This window comes from Mustela putorius, unplaced genomic scaffold (genome assembly GCF_011764305.1).
Source record: "Mustela putorius furo isolate JIRA1106 unplaced genomic scaffold, ASM1176430v1.1 tig00003913_pilon_pilon_pilon, whole genome shotgun sequence".
NCBI classification, from domain to species: domain Eukaryota; kingdom Metazoa; phylum Chordata; class Mammalia; order Carnivora; family Mustelidae; genus Mustela; species Mustela putorius.
In genome coordinates this window covers 8,923,088-8,935,910 of record NW_025422060.1, presented here as the reverse complement: position 1 = coordinate 8,935,910, position 12,823 = coordinate 8,923,088, and the positions used below count along the sequence as shown (strand labels likewise).

The window sequence follows — 12,823 nt, the reverse complement described above, 5'->3', positions numbered from 1 at the left end:
AAACACTTAGCTTGCTACTTGATACCTGCTCTATGCTCCGTAACTGTGAGCTGCTGCGGGTGGGGAGGAGACAGCCGAAGCAGGGGCTGCGGGTGGGCAGAGCAGGGGGGAGCGTGAGTGGGATTTAGAAGACCATCAGGTCAAGTACTTCTCAAATCCTCTGTCACCGGGATTGCCAGGGCAACTTCCACTCTTATGCTGGACAGACAGCTGGACTAAACTTTGAAGAGCAGACCCCACCTTAGCAAGAACCCACAGCCCTGAGTGCCTTCCCACCAGCAGCTCCTTCCCACACGCCAGTAAGCGAGGCCTTTCCTTCCCTAAGAGGTCCTTGTGCACCTGTCATCCTTACCTGTCCCTGCGTGTATTGGTCCGGAGTTAGTGACAGGAAGTACCCCCGAGCCGGCAGGAGCCCATGCAGGAAGAGCCCTCTAGGAAGGAAGGGCTCCCCACCCTCAGCTCTGTTGCTGCCTCTGTTTCTCCTGGGAACACACTTGACTTCCCCGTCCACACCGCAGGCAGCCATCTGGACACCCGGGGCCGGTGGCCGTGTGCCTGTCCGCTCCGGGAATGCGAACGCATCCTGGGCTCCCACGCCGGGTTGGGCCCCAGAGCCAGAGCTCTCCTCACCGCCCGGGGACAGCTGCTTCTAGCAGTGAAGCCTCACAGACCAGCCTTTGTCCTTGGTGACTTGTTTGTTTCAAGACTCCGGGCAGGCATCCATCCCCACGTTCCTCTCTCTCCAGAGAGCCAGTGCAGCCAGCACTGGAAGGACCTGGAAGGAGCTGATCGTCTCCGAAGCAGTTCTGTGTCCTCCCTGTGCTTCCCCTCCCTCCGAGTCCCCGCTCCCTCAGGCTCAAGGTGCTCAAACAGAAGGGAATCCCACTAAGTGTGTTGTGCTCCCTGCCAGCTCCGGGGCTGGCATGGGCTGCTGGGAGGCAAGCTTTGTTATGCGGCATTAACCAAGAAGGTCTGTCCATCCCCATAAACACGGGGATGGGTCCCTCGCAGTGGGTTGGTGGGTTGGTCCCTTCCTGTCAGATGTTTGCAGAGAGGCGGGCCACCTGCAGGCCATCCCCGTCCATCTGCCCAGTCCTGGCAGCCGCAGCCTCATTTCTCCTGGGGCCGAAACTGTTTGAGGATATATTCACTCATTTGCTTCTTCTGGCCAAAGTCAGGGGTGGCAGCCGCAGGGAGATGACGGAGGGGAGATCAGAGAATGCCCTGGGGCGTTCAGTCCCAGGAGTGGGACCCCAGCTCCTCTGCTCTCCTGTCGCGCCTCACAGCCCAGCACTGCTGCCACCGGGCAGGTGTGAGGACCGCTGGACGTTGGAGAATGGGCTTCCAAAAGAGATCTGCGGAGTGGGGTACATCCCACCATGAGGGGCTCAAAATATGAGAGACAGAGGGCCCATGTGAGCCCCCTGCTGGCAAACCCATGGAAGCCTGCTCTGGAAGCAGTGGTGCCTCCCCGTCCAAGGTGGCAGGGAGACGCCACCCAGACAGGCTCTGATTTCCCCGAGGGTCTGGTCTTCGTGACCCTTGCTGTGGAGACCAGAGAGATGAAGCCGAGTGAGCCCATGCCTCCGCCTGCTGCGGGAAAGCTCTGCTTCTCGCCGGTGCTGCCCATGTAGTGACCAGCACTCGTCTCCTGAATGTAACAGGGGCCAAGGGTCCCGAAAGTGGGAGTGCCAGGGCCTGGCTGCCGGAGATTTTAGGGAAGGGCCACTGCGGGGTCAGCAAGGTTGGGGCTGGGACCTGGGAGTGCTGGTTTCCTGGTAGGAGAGTCTCCCTAAGAGTAGGGCGCGCTGGCCTTGGGGCAGGGCCCAGGAGGACAGTGCCTCCCTCAGCTGCTCCCTGAGTCGTGTCCCTCAAAGTGTCAGCAGCCTCCTCTCCCTCCCACAGGAAGCCGAGCTGGAACGCCTGGAACGAGAGTTTGCCATTCAGTCCCAGATTACGGAGGCTGCCCGCCGCCTCGCCAGTGACCCCAATGTCAGCAAAAAACTGAAGAAACAAAGGAAAACCTCTTACCTGAATGCACTGAAGAAGCTGCAGGAGATTGAAAATGCCATCAACGAGAACCGCATCAAGTCCGGGAAGAAGCCCACGCAGAGAGCTTCTCTAATCATCGCAGGTCCGTGCTAAGCCCGCTCCCCACTGGGGCATCGGGACCCAGCCCCGGGAGCGGGGCCAGAGCTGGCTGCCTGTGGGATCTGAGCGAGCCATTGAACCACCCTGGGCCTTAGCTTTTTTTTTTTTTTTTAAATCCGTAAAGCGAAGCTAGCCAAGGCCCGATACCAAATGAGAGCAACAAAGGGAGGTCGGGGCCACAGAGGAGGGGGAGTGCACGGTCAGAGTGTCCTGATCACTCCTTAGTGCCCCGTGGAAGAGCCCGCAGCCCTGGGCCGCACACTCTCCCCCGCCCTCACCAGGAGCCGGGCTGAGCTCACCCAGCTGGTTCAGCCTCGCTGGAGTTGCCCAGGCTCTGACCTCCTCAGGGACCCGAACGCCTTACCCACATCTGGATGGCTGGGGCACGCGGCAAGCCGGCACCCCCACTGAGCCTCTGTCCTCAGAGCCACTCCAAGGGCCCCTGACCTGGAGCCAAAGCCGGGGAGGCTGCGGCTGCTCCTCTCTGACTCTCTAGCCCCCCAAGCTCAGGTCAGCAGGGGTTAGGAATCTGGGTGATTCTATGTGGTAAACACTAGCAAGAAATAGCCCTGAATCCACCAACACCGCCAAGTCCCCCAGCGGTTACAGACCTCTTTTTCCGTGTTTAGTGGACTCCGTACATGTCAAGTGTCCTTTCATAGTTGACACGTTGAAAACACTTTGGCTCTAGGAAGACCAAAAGTAGAACAGAGGTTCGAGGGGCTGGGGGAGGAGGAGCGGGGAGTCAGAATTTGATGGGTATGAGTTTTGTTTGGAAAAATGAAGAAGTTCAGGAGACGATGGCGGTGCTGGTTTCACAAGAATGCAGATATGCTTAATGCCCCTGAACTGTGCGGCTCACGGCGGTCAAAATGGTAAATTTTATGTTATGTATGTTTTACCACAATTATATATATTACATATATATGTAATAATAATATCTAATTCATGAAATATAATTGGGCAACCTTAAAATGTGGGCTTACTAGGGAAGCCACGCTGTACTGCAAACTCCCAAGGCACCAAAGTCAAGGTTCTCTGTCCCCTAGTTGCTCACAGTCCACCAAGTAACACCAATAAAGTGACTTCCTAGTTGAGGAAAACCAGAGAGAGGCCATAAAAAAATCCTTTCCCTCTAGGAAATTTGGAGTAACTGTCTTTCCCCATCCTGCCCCGTTGTCCCTGGCCAAGACTTTGTCCGTTCGTCACCCACTTCTGAACACAGCAGCAGCCAGCCCTGGTCTGTGTGATGCCTCTTTGGGGACTCATTGTGGCCCTCAAAGGCCCTCGGGGAGTCGCAGCTCTGTGGGAGCACCCAGCATGGTCACCTGAGCTGAGTTTGGGGTCGGGGGTCCTGTCCCTGGCCGGCCACGGAAGAACCAACTTCCCCAGCCCGCCCGGCGAAGTCTGTTCTGTGAGCCCTGCCACCAGAGTCTGTGTTCAGATCTGTGCCTGTCCCCCCTGGCGCCGGGTCCCACCCAGGTTTGCAGCCTTTTTTTTTTTTTTCCTTAACTGTTCAAGAATATATCTTCTTTATTTTGCTGCATCCTTTAAATACGGTTTCTGCTGCACTCGAATTAGAGGAATAATTGTAGTGCTCTGTAGTTCCTTAGCCTGGTGTTTTATTTCAAGAGCTAAAACCCTAAACTTGGAACTTTCAGACCTGAGACTTCTGGCTCCTTTTTCCAAGAGAGCAGAGCTACTGCAGACAAACCACTCCTCCCTAGGTGGCCCTCAGTTTCCCCAGATGTTAGAGAGGAAGGATTATTTGGCTCCCTCTTGGGCGCGTCTTCATGGTTAACTAGTATCCATAAAAATAAGCCTTGGAGAGAGAGAAGCTGTATTTAGCAGCTTGTTTTCACTACTAATGACTTAAGAGGTTTATGGAGAAGACATTTATGGCCATAAGAGCAAAGCCAAGTTCCTCACCCTAGTTTGGCGTGTGTAGAATAAAGAGCAGTTTTCTTTCTTTGGTCCAGTTGGAACACGCCCTGAGATTGGGCCGGGACAGTGACGCAGCTTAACCAGGCCCAGGCGGCCTTTATCTTGGTTATTAAGCTACTCAGCACTGCCAGTCCCAGGGAAGCAAGAGCGCAGACAGACAGACAGAGACACTGGGGCACAGTGTAGCGTCAGGAGTAGGGAATGACCCACCCCAGGGACTGTCCAAAGAAATGCCAGCCAGCACTTTTATTGTGTTTCAGGCGATCCTTCTGATCAGAAAGAGGACATGATGGTTCTAAACTCACGATTTTTACAGAGAGGGCTCTGTCTGGGGGAATGTGTGAAACTCATAGACTTTTGCCTTTTATCTTCTCAGATGGAAATATTGCCAGTGAAGACAGTTCCCTCTCAGACGCCCTTGTGCTAGAGGACGGTAGGTTGTCCGTTTCCTGCTTCAGAACTCGGGCCCAGAGTAAACAGGCATTGGGCTGCGTGTCTCCGGGCACAGCTGGGTGGAAAGGCAAGAGCCAGGCCCGGGTGGCAGCCGGGTGCTCCGTGAGTCCCTCATCCCCCGCGCTCACGTGTGCGGTTGGGAGCAGGTGGGCGCAACGTCCACTCATGTCTGTTGGAATTGGAGTATCTTCGGTGGCCCTGAGGTAGTGGATAAGGTGACAGACCATGAACGGTGTTCTGGGTTGTGGTTGCCAACACCACATTTGTAACTAAACACCGCGTGCAGCTGCCTTTTGATTTTTCATCATTTCTGGAGGAACGACATGGACTTTGGCTGGATCACAAGTCAAAGATGGAAACCTACTAGAAAAGCCCGGGGTTGGCAGGAAGCAAAGCAGCCCTCCACATCGTCCTGAGAAATAGTGAAGTTGGAAGAGATGATGTCCCTTTAGATTGCTAGTCAGGCCTTGAAACTATCTTGCTCTTTTCCATTGACCTCTGAAAGCCCAGCGGTTATCAGGATATTTTCTTGGGAAATTCTTAGAAAAACAGAACTGATCCCCCGTACCCCAGCCCGCGAGCTCACCTCCACCACATGTGGGGGAAGAAAGAATTCCAGGCACGGGACCATCTTTGAGAATGTTCCTGTGGGTTTAAACCAACCCTTGGCCAGGACTTAAATGATATGGAAATAGATTAAGTGGCACTTAATTTGTTTTGCCCTTGAGGGAAACCACCTGTGGGCAGTGCTAAGAAGCTGTTCACACAGAAAATATAAAACGATCTGCCCAGTGCAGAGTCGTGGTGATCACTGCGAGGCTGGTAATAGTGCCACTGATGGGGGGAGAGGCTGGCAGGTTATTTTCCCGGTGATCTTGGCCTTGCTGTTAGTGATCAGGTCATAGTATTTTTATTGTCAGCATCGTTACACGGGCGGGGATGAGGCCAGGTTGCAGGGGAGCAGGGAGAAGCGTTTTGCATGTGGGAGATCCAGCCCTGGTTCTGGCCTCTGGGCTGCAGTCTCTCCAGAGGAGGGAGCACGGACCATTTAGTGAGATTCCACGGTAAGAGAAGAGTTGGGGGACCTGCCTGTTGTGAGCTAATGTGGATGCCCCATGGGCGATTAGTCTCCAGACCCCCAGGCCCCCTGAGGGCATTACTGCCTCACCTGGACCCCCACTCCCACTGCAGGCTTGCCCCTTCTAGGGGCTCTTGCCTTTACTGATTTAAGGAGAGGGTACGTAATAGAGTCCCAGATCGGGGATGGAGAATTAGGCTATGATTAAGAACACTGGTGGGTGGTGGATGGAGCCAAGTGGAAGGTGGTTGGAGTTCCTGAGGTTTGCTTCTGTGGATTTTTTTCCCTTCACACTCCCCCCTCTGCCATCACAGTGAACCCTGAATTCTTCCTCCCTCCCTCTGCTCACCGCTGCTCCCTCACACCCCCACCATTCTCCACGCTGGCTATCTCCCTCTCCCTCACCCCTGCCTCATTGCCTCATCCCTCTCCCTGCCTTGCCTGCTCTGAACCCTGCTAGCTGACCGGCTCTCAAACATGATTTTCATTCTGACACATTCATGCTTGCAAAGTTGCAAATTCCCATTCCTTAGTCAGAACCAAGGTCCCCTGTCCGCTGGGGCACCCGGGTCATCTCGGGGGGCACAGCAGGTCAGCTGCCCTGGCCCCTGACAGGAGCTCCCCACTGTCTCCCTCCTCCTCACCAGCCACCGTCCCAGCTGGCTGTGGCCCTGGGCTCTTCCCTTCCTCCTCTCTGCCCGTCCACTGCTGACTTCCCCTCAGCACATCGGGTGCAAAGGATCGTGACTCCCCTGAGGGCAGGGAATAGTCTTCCATTTGGTTAGTATCTGTAGCCCGTCTCCTTCCAGAAGAACCTAAGGCAGGTCTGAGAGGGAAATCTCCAGGCACACATTAAAGGACCATAGCGATCTGAGGAAAGCAGAGAGGGGGAACCCCAGAGCCACCAAAAGATCATGACCCTCGACATACATACCTGTCATTTCTTCTAACAAGTATTTACTGAGCCGTCAGAATACACATAATACACATCAAGTATTTATTGCTGGGTGCCATCACTCTAGGCACTGAGGTTGTAGACGTGAACAAAAGAGAACCCTCACAGAGCTAAAATTTCTCCAGAGCAAAATAGACACCTAGGGTCTGCCGAGAAACAACTTGACGATATAATCAGGACGCCATCATTCGCGGTGGGTCTTTATGGAATTCGGGCTTCACTCGGTCTGTAGCTAACATGAAGTCAAACTCCTCTCCCTGCCCAGTGCTGCTTGAAATGTCAGTGTGGTTTGTTCTGTTTGGACTGGTCTTGGCAAGTGGGGAAGCCTGGGGTGCTCTCACCCAGCGCACCCCGTCTGCGGGGCAGGGGAGGACGTGGGGGGGGGGGGTGGCGGGTCTGTCTGGGTCGGCGGGAGGGACCCTTGCTCAGTTCGTCTCTCTCCATCTCTGCGCAGAAGACTCTCAGGTCACCAGCACACTGTCCCCCTTACAGTCTCCTCACAAGGGACTCCCTCCTCGGCCACCGTCACACAACAGGCCCCCCCCTCCCCAGTCCCTGGAGGGACTCCGGCAGATGCACTATCACCGCAACGACTATGACAAGTCCCCCATAAAACCCAAAATGTGGAGCGAGTCCTCTTTGGATGAGCCTTACGAGAAGGTCAAGAAGCGCTCCTCCCACGGCCATTCCAGGTAAGCCGGGTCTGGGAGGCCACAGGGGTAAAAAAAGCAAAGGCTGTCCTAAACCGCATCCACCAGTCAGTCATCCCTCCCGGAGATGACCTCCCTCCCAGACGGCGGGTCCGCAGTGCTGTGCTCACAGCGCCCTCTGCTGCTGACCCTGTCGAGGTGCAGCTCCGTCCCCATAAGGAAACGTCTAGCCAGCATGTTCTCACAGGGCTGAAAGGTGGTGCCATGACACGGGAGGTAACGAGGAAGTCTGGGGCGGTACTACTCTGCATGGCAAGTGAGATGCCACTCGGAATCCCAAAAGTGGCTCAGAATCCAGCACCATCGTCCAACAGGATTCTGGAACTGGACAGCTGTGGTCTTAGCTGTATGTTATCAGCTTACTCAGCTGAGATTGCAGAGAGGGGTTATTGGAAGGCATTTTTGGTCCGTTTCTCTGTTTTTCTCATTTCCTTTAATTACGCCCTTTAAAGCTCCCAGTGGCTGTTCAGACAGGTAAATATTTGTCGGCTGGAAAACAGAAACTTGGTTGAGGGCAGGGACGACACAGAACAAGGCTGATGAGGGTGTTTGTCTCATACCACCATGGGGATCAGGGATGGGGACCCCCACCCACTTCTGGGGTGATGGCTGAGTACCACAATCGGAATCCGAGCGAGAGGTGGGGTGGTCCTGGGCCAGCTTTCCCGACACCAGAGCTGATGTCCGCAGCTAGGTGGCCCCCGGGAAGAGGACCAGTTGTGTCTTGGCAGTGACCAGCCTGGTGTCCTCTGGTTTGCAGCAGCCACAAGCGCTTTCCCAGCACGGGGAGCTGTGCCGAAGCCGGCGGGGGCAGCAGCTCCCTGCAGAACAGCCCCATCCGCAGTCTCCCCCACTGGAACTCGCAGTCCAGCATGCCGTCCACGCCGGACCTCCGGGTCCGGAGTCCCCACTATGTTCATTCCACGAGGTGAGTGTACCAGGCCTCGGGGCCACTTTCCTCCCTAGAGCAGATCTCTCTGGCCCCAAACTGGCCCAAAGAATGGTAAACTAGGGGCAGGCTCAAACCAGTGAGGGAGGTTCCTGTTAAAGCGAGGCAGGATGAAGAGCCGAGCAGGTGGCGGCCAGCCCATGTTAGCTACAGGACCTGTTCTTATCCCAGTTATGTTCAGTGGGCACCAGGAGTCGCCTGGAGAACCCCAAGCTTCTAGAGCCAGTGGGCATGGAGCTTCCCTTTTTTTCTTTCTTTTTTTTAAGATTTGTTTAAAATTTATTTGTTTAAGCAATATCTACCCCAACTGTGGGGCTTGAACTCAGAACCCTGAAAGGAAGAGCTGGCTGCGCTACAGAGTCGCCAGGCCCCCATGGAGGGACATTTGCTGGTCAATGTGGAGGCAGGCCAGGCTGGCCAGCTTAGAGGGAAGCATGTTGGACCCACACCAACCTCGCACTGACGCGGGCAATCTTTATTCTGTAGTCTCCACGTAGCTTCCCGCTGATGTCTCTGTTTCTCCTGGACTTCTCAGTGCTGCAAGGTGTAAGTTCATTGTAGAGCAAAAAGGACAGGCAGAAGTGAAAACGTGAATCACACTTTCCTTTTTCTGAAAAGAGGCAGAACCAAAGCCACCATTCCATTTTATCAAAGCCTGATTGCCCAGGACTGTGACACGAAGGATGGATTTATACAGGATAAGATTGAGCTGTCCAGGCAAGATTATCTCCTTCATCCTTTCATGCAACAAGTATTTATCAGGTGCCTTTATGTAGCAGGTACCCCTATAGGGGTTAGAGCACTAACAAAACAGACCACACTCCAGCCCTCACTGGAGTGACATTTTAGCACCGGGGAGTCACAAGAAAGAAAAATATATGTCAAGTGGTGATAAGCACAAGGAAGAAAAGGGAACAGGGCAGGAGTCTGCGCAATGGAAAGAGAGTCTCTGTTAAGTGAAAGCATCAGAGGCAGGCAAGTTCTCTTTAATAAGATGACATTTGAGCAGAGACCTGAATGGATGGGGTAGCAAGTTCTGAGGCCATCTCGGGGAATGGCAAGGCCAAAGCCCCAGAGGCAGGCCTGCACTTGGCACATTCCCAGGAGGCCAGTTTGCCCAGAGCAGGTGATAGAGAGGGTGGGACCAGAGAGGAAACTGAGGACCGAGTCCCGGAGGGACCCTTGCCGGGGACTTCAGGTTCTACCCTGAGTGACAGAACAGGAACTCACCTCTCCCTGGCCAGTGGGGCCACCCTGAGTCTCACACGTGTCCTAGCATTGGCCACCCCTGCAACAGAGGTGGGTGCTTGGAGTGTGGGCCCAAAAGAAGAGCGGGCACTGTAGACAAGGTAGTGGCAGGGTAAATGTTGGCACCAGGCATTCCGAAGTGCTCATGTGCCCACAGGCTTCCGTCGTAGTTTCAGGGGAACGGAAATCCATTTCTGTTGGTTTCATACTAGTATTTGGTTGAAGCCTGTGAAGAGCCTGCTGTGGGACTCTTGTTTGATCTACAAAAAGTGGGTGTTTCAGATGATTGAACATAATACTAGAAATAGGGATTCTCTTGGTTCTCTTTGTATCTATGGAAGCCCTTTCCACGATTAAAAAAAAAAAGAGAGAGAAAAGAAAACAAACAGGCCAGGCTAGTGGCGTATTTTTTCAGAGGACACCCTTCCGTGGGTGCTGGCTCCTGTCTCAGGCCCCCCGGGGACTCAGGCATCACACGCGAGGCCGGGCTGGCTTCCAGGGATCTGCTGTCTCCTCTGGCCCCTGCGTTCACCTGTCGATGACAGGGAGAGCCCTGACTCCCAGGGCGGCCCTGCTTCTCCTCTGTCTGCTAGATGGCAGCTCCGGGGTGGGCGTTCTGCCCTTTCCCAGGTCCGAGGATGGCAGAGCCCGCTCTCCGCTCTCCGTCCCCCTCCCTCGGGCCCCACCCACCCACCCAGGCACCGTCTCCTCGCAGGTCGGTGGACCTCAGCCCCACGCGGCTGCACAGCCTCGCCCTGCACTTTAGGCACCGGAGCTCCAGCTTGGAGTCCCAGGGCAAGCTCCTGGGCTCGGAGAACGACACGGGGAGCCCCGACTTCTACACCCCACGGACTCGTAGCAGCAACGGCTCCGACCCCATGGACGACTGCTCCTCCTGCACCAGCCACTCGAGCTCGGAGCACTACTACCCGGCGCAGATGAACGCCAACTACTCCACGCTGGCCGAGGACTCGCCGTCCAAGGCGCGCGCGCGGCAGCGGCAGCGACAGCGGGCGGCGGGCGCGCTGGGCGCGGCGAACTCGGGCAGCATGCCCAACCTGGCGGCGCGCGGCGGTGGCGCGCACGGCGTCTACCTGCACAGCCAGAGCCAGCCGAGCTCGCAGTACCGCATCAAGGAGTACCCGCTGTACATCGAGGGCAGTGCCACGCCCGTGGTGGTGCGCAGCCTGGAGAGCGACCAGGAGGGCCACTACAGCGTCAAGGCGCAGTTCAAGACCTCCAACTCGTACACGGCGGGCGGCCTCTTCAGGGAGAGCTGGCGGGGCGGTGACGAGGGCGATGCGGGCCGCCTGACGCCGTCGCGCTCGCAGATCCTGCGGACTCCGTCGCTGGGCCGAGAGGGCGCCCACGACAAGGGCGCGGGTCGCGCTGCCGTGTCGGACGAGCTGCGCCAGTGGTACCAGCGCTCCACTGCCTCGCACAAGGAGCACAGCCGCCTGTCGCACACCAGCTCCACGTCCTCGGACAGCGGCTCCCAGTACAGCACCTCCTCCCAGAGCACCTTCGTGGCGCACAGCAGGGTCACCAGGATGCCCCAGATGTGCAAGGCCACGTCAGGTGAGGTGGGGGGGGGCACGACCTGGCACATTCGTCCTCGTGCGGGGTGGGGGTGGGTGGAGCCAGCGGCTTGTTTGCAGGGCTTCTGGTCTGCTCAGAGTATCCTGAGTTCTAGAAACCTTGGCGTCAGACCCATGAGACTGGAGGCCTTCCAGGGGAGCCTCCCTCCTTCACGCCTGCGATGCCAGTCCGGGTTTTGCAGGAGCCATAGATCTCGGGGAACATGGGGGCAGTGCTGGGCTAACTGGCCCCCACTTCGGCTTCGGAGGTGGGAGTGCAAACCATCCCTCCAGCCACTTCCTGTAGGGACATCCAGAGAAGCTCTGTGCAGAAGGGTCTCAGGTTTTATCCAGTGCAAGGTGCACCTTCACCCTGGTTGAAGAGACACTAGTTGGAGACCCGAGGGGCCCCTTCCAGACGGCTCCTGGTGTTGGGCTTCGGCGCCAGGGCCCTGGGATTCGGGGGTGTCCCCTGGGTGGGGCTGAGGACAGCTGTGGGCTCCAGTGCCAGAGCTCAGCCCCAGCTGCTCTGGAGATCCCCTCTCCGTGATGTTAGGAATGTGACCGGAGGAATTTTTGTAGTATCAAGATGATACTACATCTTGAAAACTTTCCTAACCTGATTAAGAGTTACTTTCTATTCTTGTACTAAGTACTGGGCAGGGCCAGAGTGAACACCATCACTGCTGGCTTCAGAGGCTACTTTCTCTTCCCAGCTCCTGCCTGGGAAACAACAGTGTGACAGTGGCCATCAGTGCTCAGCAGTGAGGGGCAGGGCTCTCAGCACACACACAGGGCAGGGAGGTGGGGGCATGGCCAGGAGGCTCTGCTCAGACTGACCATAGGGAAAGAAAAGGGAGGAGGTTGAGACATAGTAAAATGATTTTAAAAAATGGAAGAATAAAATGAGAGTGAGTAGTCAACAGAAGGAACTCCAAGTCAGGATCTGGCTTGTGACGGGCGTTAGATGAAGGTAATCGGGGGAAAGACAGAAAAGGGGGTTCACCTTTGGGGAACAGGAAGGGATTCTTGGGACCTGGAATGAGTGGGACAAAGAGGAGGGACGGGCCACCAGCCTGGGTACACCAGGGCTCACAGCTCCTGCCTTCTGTCCCCGTTGACTCATTCATTATGGCCCATCAACCAAATGACAAGTTCCCGAGATGAGAATAGAGTGATTCAGGCAGCCATGAGAGAACCATGGTCCTCGCCCCTCTCCACGTTCCTCCTTCATCTGTTACGGAAGCCCGGCGAAATGTGCCTTGGACTCTCCAGGTGGATTTTGGGAAGGAACAAATGAATACATTACATCTTACCATTTAAAGAGCTCGAGCCTCTGGAATGGCCTTAGCAGCTGCCAGCTGATGGGAACAGTGGTTTCTGTTCTGTCAAAACGGTAGCGCTTGCCTGGTAGATTGGCTTCCTGGACAGAGATTCGGTAGCTCTCCAGGAGCGTATGGTAGGTGACAATTCAAAGCAGCGTCTCTGAGGGTTACTGATGAGAAAGATTCCGTTCCCAGGAAGGCAGAGGATGCGTTCCAGGAGGATTTACTTTACATGAATTTTTCTAGCTAGAAAAATGCCACCCGTATCCATACACTAGTAGTCAAATTTGGATGAGCTTTCCTATAGAGGCCCTGCACCCTTGGACGTGTCCTCAAGTGGTCAGTTATAGGCCTGAAACAAGGAGCAAGTGCTGGCCATCTTTCTGGAAGTTCTCTGTTCATAGCACTGTTTTAACAATGGGGCCACATCTGA

At 55.6% G+C, this 12,823-nt stretch overlaps 1 protein-coding gene across 7 annotated transcripts in view; it reads left to right on the top strand.

Moving 5' to 3' along the window:
• Positions 1 to 12,823, top strand: part of FRMD4A (FERM domain containing 4A) — a 450,500-nt gene that overhangs the window by 418,999 nt on the left and 18,678 nt on the right. For all 7 annotated transcript variants that reach the window (XM_004774871.3, XM_045069220.1, XM_004774870.3 and 4 more), the window contains exons 17-21: positions 1,906 to 2,134; positions 4,472 to 4,528; positions 7,036 to 7,273; positions 8,052 to 8,219; positions 10,204 to 11,066. In XM_004774871.3, the coding sequence (XP_004774928.1) occupies positions 1,906 to 2,134; positions 4,472 to 4,528; positions 7,036 to 7,273; positions 8,052 to 8,219; positions 10,204 to 11,066 (1,555 nt within the window). The remainder of the gene's footprint in view (positions 1 to 1,905; positions 2,135 to 4,471; positions 4,529 to 7,035; positions 7,274 to 8,051; positions 8,220 to 10,203; positions 11,067 to 12,823) is intronic.